A 22,050-nucleotide genomic window follows, 5' to 3' on the forward strand; every position below is an offset into this window, starting at 1 on the left:
AGGCAATAGGAGGGGAAGGAGGAAAGAAAAGGGAGGGGAAGCCAAAAGTGAGGCAAGAAGTAGCAAGGGAAAAAGGGGATTAAAAGGGAGGGTGACTGAAAAAAAGGGAGGGAAGACTGAAGGAGGCAGTGGTCAAAAATTCAAACTCTATTGGTGAGGGGAAGGGAGAAGGGAGCACTAAAAGCATAAACAAGGGGAAAGGAGATTGAGGGAAAGACACAAGTAGTAATCATAACTGTGCCTGTGAATGGGATGAATTCTCCCATAAAATGGAGATGGATAGCAGAATGGATAAAAACCATAATCCAACAATATGTTGTTTACAAGAAACACATTTGAAAAGGGAAAATACACAGAGGGTAAATGTAAAAGGCTGGAGCAAAATTTATTGTGCTACAACTGATGTAAAAAAAGCAGGGGTAGCAATTCCAATCTTAGACAAAGCAAAAGCAGAAATATATCTAATCAAAAGAGATAAGGAGGGACACTATACTGTGCTACAAAGCACTGTGGACAAAGAAGCAATTTCATTATTAAATATATATGTTCCAAGTGGTATAGCATCCATGTTCTTATAGGAGAAGTTAAGGGAGCTATAGGAAGGCATAGAGAGCAAAACCATACTAGTGGCGGACCCCAACCTCCCCCTCTCTGAACTTGATAAATCTAAACATAAAATAATCAAGAAAGAAGTTAAGGATGTGAAAAGAACTCTAGGTAAGCTAGATATGATTGATCTCTGGAGAAAACTGAATGGGAATAGAAAGAAATACACCTTTTTCTCAGCGGTATGTGGCACATCAGCATAAAATTCAATTTCATCTGCCTTCATACTCAGCCAGGAATCCCGCATTTGTCTAAGCTTTGCTTGTACTTTGCTTTAGATGGAATTAAATGTTGCCTTCTTAGAGTTGGATGAACTGTCCTGCTGGTAAATCCTGTGAAGTTTTCATTTTTCATTTAGCAACTTCTTCATTTCCTCAACATATTCATCAAACCAGTCTTGGTGTTTGCAAGTGTTCTGACCCAGATGAGCAAATGCGGAGTTGTACACCAAATCTCTGAGAGCTGCCCACTCCTTTTCTGCCACTGTTGCCAGCTGTGTGTTGGCTCAATTTTTCCTTCAAGTCAACAGCAAACTGTTTACACTCAGAGAAGAACTCTAATTTTTTGACATTATTTCTTCTGGCAGTCTTTTTGCCTTGAGGGCAGCACTTTTGATTAATGAGAATATTTAGCTTAGAAAGGATAAGCCTATGATGAGTCCAGCACTCTGCACCACACATTGCCTTTGTCACTCGTACATCTTGTCTGTCTCCTTACAATCACATAATCTACTAGATGCCAGTGTTTGCTGTGAAGGGGCATCCATGAAGTTTTATTGAGTTTAGGTAAACAGAAGACAATGTTGGTGATGAGAAGGTCATGCAATGCACAAGTCTTCAACAATAAATAACCATTGCTGTTGCTGTTTCCAACTCCAGCCCTCTCCAGGACTCCCTTCCAAGTCTGGTAGTCTGAGCCTACTCTAGCATTAAAGTCATCCAGAATTATAAGCTTGTCCTCTTTTGGCCCACTGACAATAAGGGTCTCTTGGTCTTCATAGAATTTTTCTTTGACTTCATCAGGGTTTGTCATGGTGGGAGTATAGGTACTGATGATGATGGCATGGCATTTTCCTGCAAGAGGCAATCGTATTGTCATGAGCCTATCGTTCACTCCTTTTGGCAGGCATACCAGCTTGCTGATTAGAGTAGTTTTGATTGCAAAACTCACATCAGCTTTGCAGCATGCCCCTTCACTGCACCCACTCCAGAAAAAAGTGTATTCAGCTCCACCTTCAGTATGCTGGCCTTCATTTGCCAACTTTGTTTCACCCAGGGCTGCTATTTGGATGTGATACTTGTTGAGTTCTCTTGCAACAAGAGCAGTTTGACTTTCAGGTCTACTGGATTTTGTGCTGTCTATCAGTGTGTGAACGTTCCATGTGCTGATAGTGAGTGGAATCATCTTTGCAGATGTTTTCGTACATTTTTTTGTGTTTCGACTGCATAGTGGGATTCCCCGCCTGCTGTGGTAATCAGGTCTGGATTGGGTAAGCAGGCAATGTTTAGGGCACCTTTTCTAGCCCCCTTCCTCACACCAGGAGGTGAGCAGTGCGATCCTTGAAAGGCTGCTCAGACATCCAGGGGGCTGTGGAGTTCCACTGCTGCTTCCAATGCGAAACGACCCTATGTCATGGGCCGCCTGTGTGCAGGGTCATGACTACAGCTCCCAGTGTAACCTCACCTGCTGCTTCACCACTTGCCTGTAGCCACAGGACTTTGAGGCATAATGGGAAATGGTATGGGTGATGTCTTTTGATTCGTGTGTTAATTGGATTTAAGTGAGGCAGAGTTAGACAAAGTTGTCAGCCTCACTCTCTCCTCCAGAGTCATCATAGTCCAGTGGCAGGACAGAGTCAAAATGACTGGCGATGGCTCAAGCCAACTTGGTGTCTTTGGTGACTAACCAAGCTCTAAACGCTCCACATCGCCTGCTTCATCTGCCTTCATAGTCATTGGAACAAATTGTTGTCATCTGCCCTTTCCACCAGATAAAGTCTTCACATGTTTGAAGTAGACAGCCCCCTAACTCACCAATGGGTTTGAGAACTCTTGGTTACCTTCAACCTGGTTTGAACCATATGCTGAAACAGTTTACCAGGGTGTGGTTGCTATGCATGATGCAGTTTCTTGGAACCACAGGTGAGAGTTAGGTGGAACAGGTGGACACCAAAAGTGGAAAGAACCCTCAAAAGGGCTTGGCAGCCATCAAACCAAAAGTACTGGTCTCCCTGAACACACCCTACACCCCTATGGGACATCACAACTACTCAGTGCTGATGGAGCCACATTGATTAGTGATAAGGACATGATCCTAGAGAGATGGGCTGAACACTTCCATAATGTTCTCAACAGACTGTCATCAATCAATGCTGAGACCATTGACCATTTACCTCAGGTTGAGGTAAATCCCTCCTTAGCTGAATTTCCAACAGAAGAAGAGGTAAAGAGGGCCATTAGTCTCCTTTCATGTGGCAAAGACCTGGTGCTGAATCTATTCCAGCTGAGATTTACAACTTAGTGAGACCATTGCTTACAGAAAAGCTGAATGAAATTTTCCAGGTTATATGGCAAGAGGAGGTTATCCACCAGGAGTTCAAGGATGCCTCCATTTTCCATCTGTCTAAGGGTAAAGGGAATAGATTGTCCTGTGACAATCACAGGGGGATCTCTCTCTTAGTCATTGCTGGCAATATTCTTGCTAGGGTCCTCCTTAATAGAGTGATCCTTCACCTGGAAGATGGGCATATACCTGAGAGCCTATGTGGCTTCAGAAAGGGCCAAGCAATAGTCAATATGATGTTTTCTGCCCAACTATTCCAGGAGAAATTCCAGGAGTAGAACAAAGGTCTATACACAATGTTTGTAGATCTGACCAAGGCCTTTGACACTGTTAGTCATGAGGGCTTATGGAAAATTGTGCCAAAATTTGGTTGCCCAAATAAATTCATCAGCACTGTACATCAATTTCATGATGGCATGCTTGCCCTGGTTCTGGATAGTGGACAATGCTCTCACGCCTTCCCAGTCATCAATGGACAGAAACAGGGCTGTTTGCTTGCTCCCATGCTTTTTACCAAGATGTTTTCAACCATGTTGTCAAATGCTTTCAATGAGGATGAACACAACATCAAGGTCAGCTATGGTACTGATGATAAATTTTTCCATTTGAAAAGGTTACAAGTCAAGACCAAAATGGAGGGAGTGTTGGTGCATGGTTTTCTATTTGCAGATGATTGTGCACTCAGTGCAGCCTATGAAGCTGAGATACAACAAACTATGAATCAATTCTCTACTGCATATACTAATTTTGGACTAATAATTTGCACCAAAAAAAAACCAAACCCGAAAACAGATGCTCCATCAGCCACCACCACACCATCCATATGTGGAAACATTGGTTACAACTACTGGAGAAGTTTTGAATGCTGTGGATAAGTTCACCTACCTAGGTAGTGTACATTTCAGGGATGTTCACATTGACAGCAAAGTTGATGCACCCATTGACAGAGCTAGCTCAGTGTTTGGAAGGCTCCAAAGAAAGATTTCGGAGAGAAGAGGTATTAGACTGACTACCAAATTGAAGGTGTACAGAGCTGTTGTGCCCACCTCCTTGTTATATGCTTGTGAAATATGAACAGTCTACCAGCGCCATGCCAGGAAACTGAATTGTTTCCATTTGAGCTGTGTTAGGAAGATTCTGAGGATCACCTGGCCAGCTAAGGTACCAGACACTGAAGTCTTCACTCGAGCTGAACTACCAAGTATTCAAATTATGCTTCAGAGAGCACAACTCCAAAGGGTTGGCCACATTTTTTGAATGCAAAATGTATGCTTCACAAAACGACTATTTTATGGAGAACTTGCATGGGGCAGGTGATGACACGGTGGCCAGAAGAAACAACACAAGGACACTCTCAAGGTCAGTCTCATGAATGTTGGATTTGACTGTGCAACATGGGAGACACTGGCACAGGACTGCTCAGCATGGCGTGCCCACGTAAGAAAAGGTGCTGTACACTTTGAGGAAAGCAGAATTGAGAAAACACAAAGCAAACATAGGGTGTGCAAATTTGGGATATCCAACTCAAATATTTACATGGACTATTTGTGCCGAACCTGCGGTAGCGCATTCCAACAGCCTGACACACTGAAATTTCACTTTTCAATGGTGATATCATTTTGGTCCTCTTCAAAGATGAAGGACAACAACCAACCAACCAACAGGGCACATATACAAAAACTGACCATATGCTAGGCCACAAAAACCTCACAATCCAGTGCAGAAAGGGAGAGATACTCAATGCGTCCTTCTCAGTTCATAATGCAATAAAAGCTATATGTAATCAAAGACCATGGAAACATAAACCAAAAACTAATTGGAAAGTAAACAATCTAATCCTAAAGAATGAGTGGGTTAAACAACAAATCACAGAAACAATCAACAACTTCATTCAAGAGAATGACAATAATGAGACAACCTGCCAAATTTTATGGGATACTGCAAAAGCAGTTCTCAGGGGGAGTTTTATATCTTTGAGTTCCTACATGAATCAAATAGAGAAAGAGGAGATCAACAAATTGGGCATGCTGCTGAAAAAACTCGAAAAAAGAACGAATTGAAAATCCCCAAGTAAATGCCAAATTAGAAATACTGAAAATGAAAGGAGAGAATAATAAAATTGAAAATAAGAAAACTATTCAACTAATAAATAAAACTAGGATCTGGTTTTATGAAAAAATAGCAAAATTACTAAACATGGGGTCAATTTGATTTAAAAAAAGAAAGAAGAAAACCAAATTACCAATGTGAAAAGTGAAAAGGGTGAACTCACCTTCAATGAGGAGAAAATGAAAATAATAAGAAGAAATGACATTGCCTAATATATGCACAGAAATTCAACAATCTAAGTGTGATGGATGAATATTTAAAAAAGTACAAATTGTCCAGACTAACAGAAGAGGATGTTGAATACTTAAATAACCCCATCACAGAAAAAGAAATTGAACGTGCCATCAATGAACTCCCTAGGAAACAATCTTCAGGGTCAGATGGACTCAGAAGTGAGTTCTATCAAAAATGTAAAGAAGAGTTAATCCCAATATTAAATAAACTATTTGGGAAAATTGAGGAAGAAGGGATCCTCCCAAATTCTTTTTATGACACAAATACAGTTTTGATACCTAAACCAGGAAGAGTGAGAACAGAGAAAGAAAATTACAGACCAATTTCTCTAATGCACATAGATGTAAAAAATTTAAATAAGATTTTATCACAAAGAATACAGCAACTAATCATCAGAATAATACATTAAGATCAGGTAGGATTTATACCAGGAATGCAAAACTAGTTCAATATTAGGAAAACTATTAACATTATTGAGCATATCAACAACAAAACTAACAGAAAACACATGATTATCTAAAAAGATGCAGAAAAAGTTTTTGACAGAACACAACACCCATTCCTATTGAAAACATGGGAGAACACAGGAATAAATAGAACTTTCCATAAAATAATAAGCACTATCTAACCAAAACCTTCAGCAAGCATTATATGCAATGGGGACAAGCTAGATGCATTTCTAATAAGATCAGGGGTGAAACAAAGATGTCCATTATCACTCCTATAATTTAGTATGTTACTAGAAATATTAGCTGTAGCAATAAGAAAAGAAAAATAATTGAAGGAATTAGAATAGGCAAAGAAGAAACTAAACTATCACTCTTTGCAGATGATTTGATGATATACTTAGAGAATCCCAGAGATTCAAGTAAAAAACTACTTGAAATAATAAACAACTTTGGCTAAGTCGCAGGTTACAAAATAAATCCACACAAATCTTCTGCATTTCTGTATATTATTATCAAATCCCAACAGCAAGAGATAGAAAGAGAAGTCCCATTTACAGCTACAGTAGACACCATAAAACATTTGGAAGTCTACCTGCCAAAACAAATCCAGAGACTGTATGAACACAATTACAAAACACTGTTCACACAAATAAATTCAGATCTAAGTAAGTGGAAAAACATCAGTTGCTCATGGATGGGCCAAGCCAGTATAATAGAAATGACAATTCTAACTAAATTAATTTACTTATTCAGTGCCATGCCAATCAAACTATCAGAGAATTATTTTCTATATATAGAAAAAGTAATATCAAAATTCATCTGGAAGAACAAAAGGTCCAGAATATCAGGGGAACTAATGAAAAGAAATGCTAGGGAAGGTGGCCTAGATCTACCAGATCTCAAATTGTATTATAAAGGAGCAATTATCAAAACCACTTGGTACTGGCTAAGATACAGCAAGATAGACCAGTGAAATGGATTAGGTACCCAAGACACAGTAGTCAATGAATATAGCGATCTACTGTTTGATAAATCCATGCACCCCAGCTTCTGGGTTAAGAACTCACTGTTCAGCAAAAATTGCTGGGAAATCTGGATAACTGTATGGCAGCAACAAGGCATACATCAATGCCTGACACCGTATACAAGAATAAAGCCCAAATTGGTACATGATTTAAGTATAAAGACTCATTATATAAACAAATTAGTGAAGCAAGGAATAGCGTATTTATCAGATGTATGGACAAGGGAAGAATTTTTGACTAAACAAGAGATAAAAAACATTATGAAGTGCAAAATGGATAATTTTGATTACATTAAATTGAAAAGTTTTTGCATAAACAAACCCAATGCAATCAAGATCACAAGGCAAGCAGAAAACTGGGAAATAAATTTTGCAACTACTGTCTGTGATAAAGGCCTCCTTTCTAAAATATATAGAGAACTGAGTCAAATGTACAAGAATACATGTCATTCCTCAATTGATAAATTGTCAAACGATATGAACAGGCAGTTTTCAGAGGAAGAACTTAAAGATATCTATAGTCATATGGAATTTGACTGCAGAATGTAGAAGATCATTTTTTTTGTATTATGTTTCAGTTTGTTTTATGACTTCTTCCATTCAATTCTTCTATGCAACATGACTAATGGGAAAGTGTAGAAAGTAGGAATGTATGCGTTGAAACTATGTAAAATTGTATGTCATATCAGTAAGGGAGGGGCAGGGAGGGGAACAAATCTGAATTATATGGAAGTGATTGTAGATCTCTGAAAATAAATAGAAAATTTAAAAAAATAAAAATGTTCGAAAAAAAGAAATAGATTTCCATAAAAAAAGAAATTTTCAAGGAAAACTGCCCTGATATTCTAGACCAGAGGGTAAAGGGGAAAACAGAATTCACCAATCACCTGCTGAGATTCCAAAAGAAAAAATCCTAGGAATATTATATCAAAATGCCAGATTTCCCAGGTCAAGGAAAAATAATTTGAAGCAGCCAGAAAGAAACCATTCAAGTATTGTGGACACAGAAATCAGGATAACAAAAGACTTAGCAGGTTCTACACTAAGGCATTGAAGGGCTTGGAAAATGACATTCTGGAGGTCAAAGGAGATCAAAGAATCATCTACCCAGCAAAACTGAGTATAATACTTCAAGGAAACAATGGTTATTCAAAGAAATAGAGGACTTTCAAGTATTCTTGATGAAAAGGCCAGAGATGAATAGACAATTTGACTTTCAAATACAATAGTCAAGAGGAACATGAAAAGGTAAATAAGAAAAAGAAATCCAAAGGGACTGATTTAAGTTGAACTCTTCACATTCCTACATGGAAAGATGGAATTTGTAACTCGTGAGAACTTTCTCAGTATTAGAGTAGTTGGAGGGAATATAGTTCGAGTGGAAAGTGGTAAAAAAGATACAAATGGGGGAGGGGTAATCAGAAGCAAATACTTTTGCGGTGGGACAGGGTCAAAGGAAAGAATACAATGAAAGGCGGGCAAGAAAGGATGGAGGGAAATATAGTTAGTCTTTCACAACATGACTATTATGGAAGTGTTTTGTATCAGGATACATGTATAACCTAGACCAAATTGCTTGCTTTGTTAGTGAGGAAGGGTGGGGAGGAAAGAAGGGAGAGAATGTGGGACACAAAGTTTTAAAAATGAATGTGAGTATGGAGCCAAGATGGTGGAGTAGAAGGATAGACCTACTCTAACTCTACCCCCATATCCCATATAGTACATGTAAAAAATTACTCTAAAGAAATTCTAGAGAAGCAGAAGCCACAAAGCGACAGTGTGAAAGCGATTTCCAGTCCAAGACAGCCTGGAAAGCTAACAGGAAAGGTCTATTGCACAGAGGTCAGAGCAGAGTGCAGCCCAGGCTTGGTCACATGGCATGGCACAGAAAGGAATGGAGCAGGCTTCAGGGCATAGAATCACAGGCATCCACTGCGGTTCCCAAATTCATCAACCCAGAAATGCTGTTGTAGTTAACCTGTAAAATCAGGTGAATGGTAGTGCCATCAACAATTATAGAAATGTTGGAAAAAAGGGATGGTTTGGGAAGAAAGACAATGAATTCTGTTTTGGAGGCATTGCATTTGAGAAGCCTATGGGATATACAGCTGGAAACATCCAGTGTTGAGTGTTGAGGCCAACTAGCATACAGGAGATGATTTCCAACTAGATATATATGTGTCAGAGAGAAGAACATTGGTGAGGGCTAGAGATAGTACTGAGGAATGGAAGATTAGTAGTCAAGGCAATGATAAAGAGTAGGTTTACCTTCTCTATTGTATAGTTAACACATGTCTGACAAAACTGGTCTTTCACTTTCTCGTATTCTTCATGTCCTGGAGGTAAATCCACCAAAAGAAGGTCCTGGTCTTTCATGTCATCCCAGTGATTAGGGACCTCAACTGAAAGACAAATATTTGGCGATTAATAATTTCCTCCCACATGGAAGGATAGGATTATGTAATCTAAATTCCTAGGGCTCTCTGAAAAGCAGAATAACATCTGAATTCTTATGCATTCTCTTAATGCTAGGTTTTGAGAAATCAATTCAACTTAAGAAACATTAATTAAGCATTGATTACATGAAAGATATTGTGCTATTAAGTAAAAAAACTATATACTCATGTGACCTTTTGAGTATGTATTGACTTGTTCTGCTCACCCTGCCATCAATATAACACGTGAGTGATGAACAAAGTAATATATCAAATACAGTACAAATCTATTATTTTATTTATAACATCATAAAGATTGTATCCCACCTATAACTTAGTCTGAGAGTTGTCTTGGTACACTTCATTGACCTACCCAAAATCACACAGCTTGCAAGTGTCTGAAACAGGATTTGTATCTATGTCTTCCTATTTCTATCTCTCTCTACTATACTCTGCTGCCTCTCATCATTCAATTATTTCCATCAACTATTTTAAATCAAATTGTGTGACTTGCTACTTTATTTTAAAAACATTAGCATATACAATTTATCTAGAGTTCATCTTCCCCAAATATTTACCATGACTAGAGCTCTGGGTCTGAAATCAGGAAGATCTGAGTTCAAATTCAGCCTTAGATATTTATGAGTTTTGAGTTTCTGAGTCAATCACTTAATGTCTGTTTGCCTCAACTTTCCCAACTGTAAAATAGGAATAATAATGGCATTTCCATTCCAGGATTGTTGTGAAAATCAAGTGAGATGTTGGTAGAGCTTAAACAGTGTCTGACACATAGTAGGCAATTAGAAATATTTGTTTCTTTCCCTCTTCCACATCAGTTCTTGGATTCATGACAGTTAAATAGAATATGCAGCAATGTAATGGGTAAGGCTGGTAAGAAGGAAGCTGTTTTCTCTGTTTTATGTTGCCCATCTCTCTTTGTTTTGGCTGGTTCCTTAGATCAAATTATGTTAGTTGAATCTTCCTGGATGGTTTAGTCCTTCATGGTCAAGATCACTCTTTCACCTGTCTGTAATATTTTCTGGGGTAGTCTACTAAGCTGCAAGCTCCTTGAAGGCAGAGACTGTCTTTAGCTTCTTTCTGCATCCTTGGAGCTTAGTCCAGTGCCTTGCATGTAGTAGGAATAGAATAAAATTTTACTGATTGATAATAGACTCCTTTGATAATCTGAAAGAAACTATACATCCCTTCTCAGAATAATATTTCTACATGACTACAAAAAAAATACAAAATTACAAGGGAAAGGAATTACATTGAAATATAGTGATCAACATATTTTTAAAACTAAGTTCATAGATATCAGTGTAAGATCCCCTGCTCTAGGAAATGGGGCTGGAGTTCTGGATCTGTTTTTAACTTGTGGATGGGGCCTTCTGGAGAAGGATTCTTGTCATTCTCACTCTTGGATCATTTGCCTTTCCTGACCTGTTTCTCTAATTTTCTTTCTGACTTTTTTTTCTCAATCACTTCTTTTCCTAGATTCTAGCATTCAGATGATTTTTGCAACCAGGATTCACTCTCCACGAACTAAAGCATAAGTTATCCCAGGAAAGGGCCAACCTCAGGCAACACTTTCAAATATCTCCTGACAGGGACCAAAGATTTAGCAAGAGACCTCAAGGCATTTAGGCTAAAAACCTCATTTTTTGTAGAGAAAACTAAAGGAAAGGGGATGTAAGTAACTATGTTCAGACATGTAATAAGAAGTAGCAGCATTTGAACCCAGTTTGTTTGACTCCAGGTCTAGTGATCTTTGGAGGGCACTGCATTACCTCCCACAGAGTCACACTCCCCTTGTACAGCCTCATTCTCCTGCCACCTCTTTATCTATCCAGCCAACAGCGTGATCACGCTGCTCTTCCTGTCTCTCTTTCAAAGCTTGTCTTCTGGAAAAAAATCTGATGAACTCAGTCCTGCCCCTGTGTTCTGCTCTATATTTTGGTTGCCAGAGCTAAAATCTTGATCTTTATAGGTTCTTCCAGAAGAAATCTGTCTCCATGGTTATCAACAAAGCTGATTCAAGTTAAGAAGAACTGAGCAGAAACTAGATTACAAAGTTAAAATTAATTGATAATGTCTTTGGGGGGAGAGTTATACATTCAGAACTTTACTAGGGTGTAAACATCTGAAAAGATTACAGTTTTATTCCTCTCAAAAGGTGTCTGTATTTTATTAAGGTGCGAAGTTTTATGTCTGAGGAATGATTCAAAATGGATGACAGGCTGGAGGGGAAGGTTTAGGGGGTTTTGTTTTCAGTCCAAATCAGGGCTGTCAAACCCCAATAGAAATTAGGCTCACTAAACTACACATAAAGAACCCTGCAGGCCATGTATTGATTTAGAAAACCACATAACAAAATTATCTATGTTTATGGATTTTTGTTTATTTTGCTAAATATTTTTCAATTACATTTTAATCTGGTACTGGGAACTTGGTAATATGTTAGATACTTCTGCACAAGTGCCCCAAACTTCAGTACAGACAGAAGAAATGCTCATTTGGTTCTGAGAGAGAGGGAGAGTTGGGAAATAATGAAAGAGAGAAAGAGAGAGAAAGAAACTACAGAGTTCGGACATTTTCACTGTGTCCCCCAAACCTTCATTTCTCTTCCTTCTCATCCCTGCCTACCAATTTCCCTGGCTTCCTCCAAGTTCAGCTAACATCCCATCTTCCTTAGGAAGTCTTTATGAATTCACCTAAATTCTAGTGATTTCTCTCTGCTGATTATCTCCATTTTGTCCATTTTAACATGTTAGCTTTTTATTTTCATATTGCCACCCCACCAGATTTTTAGCTTTTTGAGAATAGAAACTATGTTTTACCTTTCTTTGTACCCCTCAGAGGCTTAGCACAGTACCTGTGCACATAGTAGGTGCTTGATAAATGTTTATTGACTTAATGACAGAGACTGGGAAAGGGAAAATTGAGAGAAGTGGGGGCATGGGAGGGAAGAAAGATAATGTTAAAAGAAATAAAGCAAAGCTGAACCTACCGTCAGGTATTTTGGTACGACGAACAGGGTATCTGTGTCCCTTTCCATTGGTAGCAAAGTTAGAGTTAAAGTCCACTGTGTAGTTTTCATTCTCAATTTTAACAACAATATTATTTTTTTTCCCTTTCCTTGCATCCTCTAAATGCAGATTAGCTATTTTGTCAAAAGGCTTGAAAATGCCGTTGTCATTATATTCCCATGTGATGGTTCTACTGAGCTCCTCAGCCTTAGAGTCTTCATCCATACGTAACTGTGTTCTCTTGATCATGACTTGAATTTCCCGGGAAGCCTCAAACACATCTTTGCTAGTTCCTGTGACCTCTATTTGAGACCCTCCAGGTTTCACATCAATGGTGATATTTAATCTATTTTGCAACTCATTGAGTTTATCGTATTCTTTTTCACCAAAGTTTTGGATGGGCTCTTCCGAGAAAGTACAATTTTGGTGTTCGCTTAAAATGAAATCTTTTATCCAAGAGATAGTGCTTTCAACGTTCTCCTTGCTTTCACCACACACCTGGAAAGTTGCTGATTTTTTAATTTTTTCCAATACCAAAGTATCTTGTTTTTTTGGAGGCTGGCTTGCAGGACTGAAAAGTGCTTTAAAAGTAAATGATAACATCATGAGAAATTACCCATAAAAGTTTTCAAGATAAATCACATAAGGCACATGAATATTAAAGAAAATGTACAGCTTACATTTTATCTTAGAAAACAGAGAGGTTGAGGTTTGTGGCTGAGATCTTACTCTTTTTTTCATAGCATCATGAAATACTTCCAGTAGCTGTGGCAAGAAGAGGACCACTTTCACTTTTTTCACTGACTGGCCAGGTCCTTTCTGTGCAAAATGTTCAACAGCATCAGTTATAGATTCAGCAACATTAGTAGGGTCTTGTCTGGCCTGTCCTGAAAAAACAAATTAAAAAATGGTAAGAACAACAATAAATAACATCTTGCCTTTTCTTTTAGTCTCCCCCTGCCTCAAAGCACTATTTAAAACTTGGTAGGTTTGATTCTTAATGGATAAATGCTCCTTCCACCAAATCGGTCATCACTATTGGATTCACTGTCAGTTTCTCAAATATTGTGGACTAAGCTCCCTCTCTTCTGGGTCCTATAGAAAACTACATTCTTGCCTTTTGGAAGCCTATAGCTCAATTAGCAATGGCTACAGGAAACTGAATGGTTCAAAGTCAGAACTTGGCAGTTCCCTGCAGTCAGATGCTCATTTCATGTCCCACCCTCTTAGGTAAGTAGTCTTTTGGTTGTCAGTAAATTGTCCTACCCTGTGAACTCTGAAAACCATGTAGAAAATTTATGAAGAAGAGAAAATGCCCAATGGGTTGAACCTCTGCAATGCATTTTAATGACAGGACATAAAATTTCTTTGCATTAGTTTAGTATAAATAATTGGTATTTTGGCCATTCAGTTATGCAAGATTCTTTGGGAGATACATATCCAACAGTCTGAAATGCATTTTTATGGGCCAGGTACTGGGGGTATACGTTTGCAAATGAAACAGCATTTGTTTTCAGGGCATTTCTGTGTTACTTAGGAAAATGTCAAGTAAAATAGATATGCAAATATAAAATACATACAGTGCAAATAATATAGTTTTGAGTTTTATAATGTGCTTTGTGAAATTGTTTAATTTTTCTCATCTCAACAGCTCTTGGAAGTAGGTGGTATCATTACCTTCATTTTTAAAAAGAGGAAACTGAGGAAGATGCAGACTGAGGTGGAATATGAACTCAAGTTTTCATGAATCCAAGCCCAGAGATCTATCCCTTGTGACACCTAGCTGTAACTGATCTGGAGGGAGAGTACTAATGCCAGGAGAGAACAGGCAAGGTCTTGGGCAGATAATATCACTTGAATTGAGACAATGGAAGCTAGGGATTCTAGAAAGCACAGGAGAGGAGGGAGGGGAGAGAATTCTAGACATGATCATAGCCTGTAAAAGGGTATAGAGGAGAAATTATTATGTGTGGGGGCCAATAGGTAGGTTACATTTACATAAAATGTATGAAGAGCAAATCATTTTATACAGATAGACTGAAGCTAGACTGTAAAGTCCTTTAAGTGCCAAATGAGGGATTAGTATTTTATCCTAGAGTTAATAGGACCACCAAGGTTTTTTGAATGGGGAAGCAAAATGTTTGTATCATTATCATAGATCATAATATTTAGAATATCAATTGGTCAGTTGTGTTGAAAATGGATTGAGGAGAGGAGAGGCTGGATATGGGAAGATTAGTTTGAAAGCTAGTGCTGTGATTCAGGTGAGAAGTGTGGGGACCTGACTTTGGGTGAGGATTATGAGAGAGAAAGGAACAAATATCAGAGATGCTATAGAGATAAGATCAATTAGATAAGTGTCAAGGTTTACATTTGAGTTTTACAAAATCCATAGTACATGATGGGGAAGGTTTAGCTATACAGCATTTCAAAAGTATCTAGTTTGAACAGAATACAAGTTCAATACGAGGGAACAGGGTCATAGGAGCTGAAAACAAAACCAAAAAGTCAATCTTAGGTATTGATAGAGGAGGAAGTCAGGCAATTATCAAGCACCCACTTTGTGCCAGGCATTGTGCTAAGCGCCAGATATCAGCAAAGCGGTTGCTAGGTGATGCAGTAAGCATGACCTTGGGCAAGAAAATTAATTCCAATCACCTCACGAAAGAAAGAGAAAAATAGAAAGAAAAAGACATAGAAATGAAGAGAGGTTAAGGGAGTGTTCTGTTCTCAAAGAGACCACAAACTAATAACGTGCAAATAACTATGTAGACATAAACAATATACAGAATAAATTGGAGGAAATAAGAGCAGTAAGAACTAAATATTAAGAGGGATTAGGAGAGGCTTTTATTTAGACGATGAGATTTTAGTTTGGGGAGCCAGAGAGATGAGGAGGGAGAGCATTGTAGGCATGGGAGTCAGCGAAAATGCCTGCAGTCTGGAGATGGCTTGTCTTGTTTAACCAACAGGTAGACAAATATCACTGGATCATAGAGTTCATGACGGGGTATGAAGTGTAAGAAGACTGGAAAGATAAGGGTGGGGCAGGTTATGAAGGCATTTAATATCTCTGACAACTGAGTGGGAAGAGACTTGTGGGATGTCTCCTTTTCTCTGATCATTTATTATTTGAATAATGAAGGTCACCTCTTTATCAGAGACTGGAGGAAAGGAGGAAACAGGGATGGTGAAGTCCAGAAGTTGTCAGAAGACCAGAGTAAAAGAGGGAGCTCGTTGCAGCTGGTCTTGATTCTTTCTGTAAAGTAGGAGAGAAGATCCTCAGCTCAGAGAGAGAGGGGGAAAAGATACCATGAGAGGGCTAACAAACAGAGGAAAGATCTGAATGGCTGCTGTGATGAGTGAGAAAAAGAATCTTTTCAGGAGGAATAATAGGACTACATTCCTCCAGAGAAGTCCCCATTGAGGCTGGATACCATAAATTTGTGGTGAGCACAATTGTGTGATAGCATTCTTCTTGGTTCAAAAGCAGGTAAGGAGGAAAGGAGGAGGCAGAAGATGGCAGCGATACAGGTTGGAGTGATCCATGGCAAGGCACAATTGTTACCAGGGAGTTACAGGGGAGTTGAAAGTAGAAGATGGTGGAAAGTTCAACTGCTTCACCCACCAAATTTATCCTCTAAGGGTTATATCAATAAATGTCCAAAAATCATAGATTTTTATGAACAAATCAAGTGTCAAATATTTGCCCTTCCCACAAGCCGTTATCACCAGAGAGGAAGACTTGTATGAAATGACACAGAGAAAAGCTAGCTGAGCTTGAACAACTAGATACACTGTGCCAATTAAAAAGTAATTAAAGTCTACCCAGGGAACCCACAAAACTCTGCTCAATTATAACCTCAATCTCAGCACCATACTGTCTTACTGTCACTTCCTGGTAACAACTGATAAACACTTTTTCTAGGAATGTACTCTGTTGGGGGATTGCTTGTGTGTACGCTGGAAAGTGCTTATTGTGCACAAAAAAACTTTCAATTTTTAAAAAAACTTTAAATGCAAAATCGTTATTATCTTTGTTATCAACATTTTTTTCAAAAGAATAAAGAGTATCCTAGGGCCATACATAGGAAAAATTGCAGGAAGAAAAGAAGGCCATCTGAAATACTAGTGTAGGAATCCGCGTATGAGGTGATGAGGGACTGGGTAATTGACAGGAAGAGTTGAATATGAGGAGGTGAATCTTTTTATTATTATTACTTGCTTTCAGGCAAGTTCCTCATCTTCTGTAGGTCTTAGCGAAAGATCATGAAATTAGTCTAGAATTACATAATCTCTTCTCACTATAAAAAGTCTATAATTCAAGGATAAGTTCAATATGTTACCTGAAAAGCTTTAGGTGGCACTAAATGGAATTGTCTGATAAAGGAGAGATTAGACTAGGGCTGAAGGTGTTCACAGGTTGGAGCTGCTGATTGACAAGTCACCTGCATGGAGGTAGACACTGAAAATGAGAATGAATGAGTGAATCATCTAAAAGGGTAAATATGTGAGGGACAAAGAGTGAAGAGGAGGAAGCCAAGAAGTTAAATCAGAGAAATGACAGAAAAGGAAAGGAGGCAAAAGAAGAGATAGTGAAACAGACTGAGAAATGGATTGATTTATTTTCTTTCCATTTTTTCTGTCTCTCTTTCTCACCTTCATCTTCATCCCTAAGTCTTACTGTTTACCAATTTATCTTTCTCTCTTTTTCTTTTTGCTTATTCATAGCTTAAGACTAGAGGCAAATCACAACAGTGGCCATAATCACCATGGTACCCAGAGTGAAAAACCATTGCCAAGACCTAAAATAGATGAACATCACTGCCATCACTCTCATATAGAGTTGACTTAAATGATAATCTTTATCAGTCGATATGTAATCTAGATGATATTCTGATAGGAGGCTACAAACCTGTTCCAATGGCTGGGAGGGAAATGGACATATATTTCATTTGTTCACATTTCTTCAGGACTTCAGAGAGGCTGTTCTTGACATCATTTCCCCCAATAACATGAATTATTTTCTTGCACCTTAGATTTCCACCCTGTGTTACTATAAAATTTTTGGGATGATTCGCAGCTAGAGAACAGAAGACATAAAGGTATGAAACATTAGCTAAACAGAAACTTTTGGACAATTGAGGATATAGGATAATTTATTTAGGTAAGAAGGGCATGAAACCAACAATCTCAGTTTGCATAGCTCCTTTGATTATCTAATATTCTTAGTGAATCTCAAAGATGAAAGATACCTTAGGAGTCAGTAAAATACTGTCCCATGCATAAACACCTTTAAAAGCATCATGGACATAATTATCCACCCTCTACTTAAATATTTCTAGAGATGGAAGGCCAACTAAGTTATAAAGTAATCCATTTCTTTTCTTGCTTTTTTTTTTATCAGTTCCAATATGGTATACTAGAGGGAGTGTTGCCTTTGGAGTCAAGGGATCTAGTTACAAATCCCACCTGTGGTACTTATCACCTGTGGCTCTTTGGGCAAATCACTGAACCTCTCTGGGCCTCAGGTTAGTCATCTGGACATAACAGGTGGTGGACAAGATGGGCTTTGAGGTTCCTTCCAGTGCTAAGTCCAGAATTTTATGATCAATTAGTTTTCCTTAAAAATCTAGTAAATGTACTGTGGCATAGTGGAAAGAACAATGACTTTAGAATCAGAAAACTTAGCCTCAATTACTGCTTATGCCATAACTTTGGGCAAGTCATTTAGCCTTTCTGGGTCTCAGTTTATTTATATGTTAAAATGAAGGAGTTGGACTAGGTGACTAGTATTATTTGCTCTATATCTAAATCTATGACCCTATAGTCACAGTCATAGTCAATAAGCTGGCTACAGTGAAGTGTATCTACCAAGACAGCCATTGCCCTCAAGGAACTCACAATCTAACAGTGTGAACTTCTTCCCATTGGTCCAAGCTTTTCCCTCTTGTAGGATGTGGAGTCACATCCCTCTTCCACACAAGAAGACTTCAAATACCCAAAGACAATGACCATGCCATATCCCACTCCTAAGTTTTCTCAAGGTAGAGTTTAAAGCATGAGAGGCGATCTGGGGAGGGCTGTGACAGGGCTCTGAGTAATTTGGTCACTATAGATATCTCCTGGGCTCACTTGTATTAAGATTTCATAATTACCCTCAAAAAATTAGTTTGTGTTTTTCTGCTATACTTCCCAAGCAACACCCAAACACATCTCCAGACCAATTAAGTTTGTTGATTTGTTAATAGAAAAGAAGTCTGTTATTCAGTTTTGATATTATGGTACCAACATGGACAACTGGAATTGACAAGACTTTTCTTGCCTCTTCATACTGACTTTAAATATTTATATTGTTGTAGAACATGAGACTATTATAATGTCTGATGCCTTTTGAGGTAACAATCTATAGAGACAATGCCTTTAACCCCCAAGAAGAGTCTCTAATGGTGAAAGTTTTAGATACTGTTAGATACTAGGTTGCTAGGGGAAATGGGAGACAGAGGGAGCCTTGTGGGTGTCAGTGGTTGTTGCCTACTATAGTCTTGCTCATGTTTTAAAGGAAAATTATTATAAGCCAACCTTGAGGACCCCTCTCCCATGGAACACTGGCTCTCAAAGGATTTCCGACTTGTTTCCAACCCATCTCACATCCTCTCACTACCAGTTATTTCACTTGCACTGAATTATGGCTACAACAGAAGCATTCTTACTATACCTAATGCAGCACACTCTGACTCCACATCTGGCCCAGCAGCTTCTAAAATGGCTTTGGAAACCCCTAGAAAAAAGAGATGAATATGAATGACATTTGATACATTCAGATCCCATGAGTTCTTTCTCTGGAGGTGGATAGCGGGAGATGTTCTTGTCAAGCACTTAAAAGTAAACAGAAAAACCATTTCATGAGATTCTTGGTCACTTTATACTGCAGTGCATATAATAACTCTTTTCAAAGAGAATCACTGTTGAAATAATTGAAGTTTATGCTCCAGCATACACAGGAGAGAAAATAAGGTTTACAGAGAACACCCAAAAATGTTCAGTTCACATAAATACAGAAATTACACATAACACAGTAAATGAGAGTGAAGATCCAAAAAGATTTTGGCACATAGTACGCTGGGCATATGAATGAATGAAAAAGTATTTATTAATCACTTATTATATGTCAAGCACTATAGTAAATTGGGAATGTAAAAAGAAAATTAAGATCATCTCTGCCCTGAAGAAGTTTATATTCTTTTTTTTTTTTTAAAAAAAAAGACTTACATGATTTTAATGAATAAATGCTTATTTAATTGAATAATTTCTCTGGTTCATTGTGTTTATTTTACCCCTTGTAAGGTTATATACTCAGTTTTGTTAGGTAAGTTATTCAGGATTGTATTCCTAGACACTTTGGCTCCTACAGCATCATATTCTATGCCCTTGAATCCTTTAGGGTGATAGCTCCTAAACCTTATGTGATCCAAACTTTGACTTCACTGTATTTTGATTTTCTTTTTGTTTTTGGATGCTTGCAGTATTTTCTCCTTGACCCAGGATATCTGAATTTTGGCTATAACATACCTCAGAGTTTTCATTTTGCAACTCCTTTTAGGATAAGTGGATGTTTTTAAATTTCTACTTTGCTCTCTGCTCCAAGATATCTGGGCAGTTTTCTTTAATAATTTCTTGAAATACTATGCTAAGGCTCTTCCTCTCTATGCATGGCTTTCTGGCAGACAAATAATTCTTAAATCATCTCTCTTTGTTCTACTTTTCAGGTAGGTTGGTTTTTCCTGAGAGAGTTGACATGTTATTCTTTCTGATAATTTTTTGACTATTTTTCATTTTTTCTTAATGTCTTATGGAATCATTAGCTGCCACTTGATAATCAATTTTTTTAGAAGTTAAGAAGTTTAAGAGCTTTCTTCAGTGACGTTTTGTACCTCTTTTAGCATTTGGTCAATTCTGACTTTTAAGAAATTATTTTCTTCAATATTTTTGTACCTCTTTTTCCAAGTTGTTAATTCTCTCTTCATAATTTTCTTCCATAACTCTCATTTCATTTCCCACTTTTTCCTCTATCACTCATTTAATTTTTAAAATAATTGTTTTTGCCTTAAAAAAACCCTGTCTTAACGTTTTCTATGAATTCTTATTGATCTTTCATCCAATCTGTATTGTTTTTTTTAATTTGAGGCTTTTTTTGTAAATGCTTTCAAGTCATTGTATTCTTCTGAATTTGTGTCTTGAGCTTTCCTGTCACCTTAATAGCTTTTTACAATTCATATTTTTTATTTTTTCTTCAGCCTTCTTCTTGATCTTGGGCTTTGTGTTAGAACTGGTACCTCTTTACCTCGGGGAGGGGAGAATGACTGACCTGAACTTTTGTTTTTTATGTCCTGCTATTGCTTTCACAGCTCATTATGAGGGCTCAGAATGATGTGATCTTCAGAATGATGTGATCCAACCTGCCTTCTTTGTGCTCTTGTCTTTACTCAGGTAGCATTACTGCTGCTTTTTCATGCTTTGTTAATGGGGGACAAAGCTGCTAGATGACACTGAACCCTGGGCTTAGTCCTAGTACAGAAGTGCCCTTATGTCCTGTTCTCCCCAGATGTTCACTTGCCTTTACTGTTCCTGGATACTGGGTTGTTCCCCACCACTGCTTCCATAGTCACAGCAGATGCCACTGCCACTGTCTGGTGTTCCTTGCACTGTTCTCCACTCCTGGTCAGCCTCAAACCCAGTATCTGTGGACCTCTCTTTCTATTTTTTTATGCTACTCTGGGTTGGAAAAATGGCTCATGAATTTTTCTCAGATTTTCCACCCAGATTTTGAAATATTTTCTATTGTCATTTTAGCAGATATTTGGAGGGAACATTGGCAGTTATGACCTCCCACTTCACTATCTTGACTCTACTCTTCAAATTAAATAATTTTTCCAAATCTTACCTGAGTTTTAAGAACTTTAAATTTTTTATTATGTGCTTAATCATCAAAACCCCAAGCATTTCCATATACACAGAAGAATTCAAAAAAGACATTCATGTAATATTGGTCACAAAAAAACCAACCCAACAACAAGGTTCTGATAAGTTTCATACATCACTTTTGAATCTGCCTTTCTTGTCTATGCTTCCTTCTGTAATGACTTCTGTACTGTTTGGCATGCTTTAAAAAAGTTTCATTGGTCATCTTTTTTTCTTTTCTACTTTTTCTCTCTCTTCCCTTCCTCCCTACCTTCCCTTTTCTTTTCCTTGATCAGGATGTTTGTTTTATATGTATTTACATCTAACCTGTTGTAATATATATTAACTATCCCTACCCTACTTTCTCAATTGGATTTTATGTTTTTTTTTCTGTCCCAAACCCTGTTTCTATGTGTGTTCAAACCTCTTTTCTTTCTCTCTCATAAAAATGAGGTTCATATGATGCTCACATATTCCTACTCCTGCCTCTGTATTTGTGGATTTTTTCCCTTCATCTCATGTAACTTACTTATTTGGAATAGCAAGTTCCATTCCATCCTTCCTATTATCAGCACCACTGTCTTCCTCTTACCCTCCCTTCTTTTTCTCCACTCAAAGCTCTCAGAATAGAACCAAAAGCC

The 22,050-nt window shown here is 38.0% G+C and overlaps 1 protein-coding gene across 1 annotated transcript in view; it reads right to left on the reverse strand.

Annotated features, from left to right (window-relative positions):
- Window positions 1-22,050, reverse strand: part of LOC140506522 (protein mono-ADP-ribosyltransferase PARP14-like) — an 81,061-nt gene that overhangs the window by 10,947 nt on the left and 48,064 nt on the right. The window contains exons 11-15 of the mRNA XM_072613794.1: window positions 19,167-19,229; window positions 17,364-17,531; window positions 13,129-13,335; window positions 12,430-13,029; window positions 9,253-9,386 (exon numbers count right to left, since the gene is read on the reverse strand). Of these exons, the coding sequence (XP_072469895.1) occupies window positions 9,253-9,386; window positions 12,430-13,029; window positions 13,129-13,335; window positions 17,364-17,531; window positions 19,167-19,229 (1,172 nt within the window). The remainder of the gene's footprint in view (window positions 1-9,252; window positions 9,387-12,429; window positions 13,030-13,128; window positions 13,336-17,363; window positions 17,532-19,166; window positions 19,230-22,050) is intronic.

This window comes from Notamacropus eugenii, chromosome 5, assembly GCF_028372415.1.
Source record: "Notamacropus eugenii isolate mMacEug1 chromosome 5, mMacEug1.pri_v2, whole genome shotgun sequence".
NCBI classification, from domain to species: Eukaryota; Metazoa; Chordata; class Mammalia; order Diprotodontia; family Macropodidae; genus Notamacropus; species Notamacropus eugenii.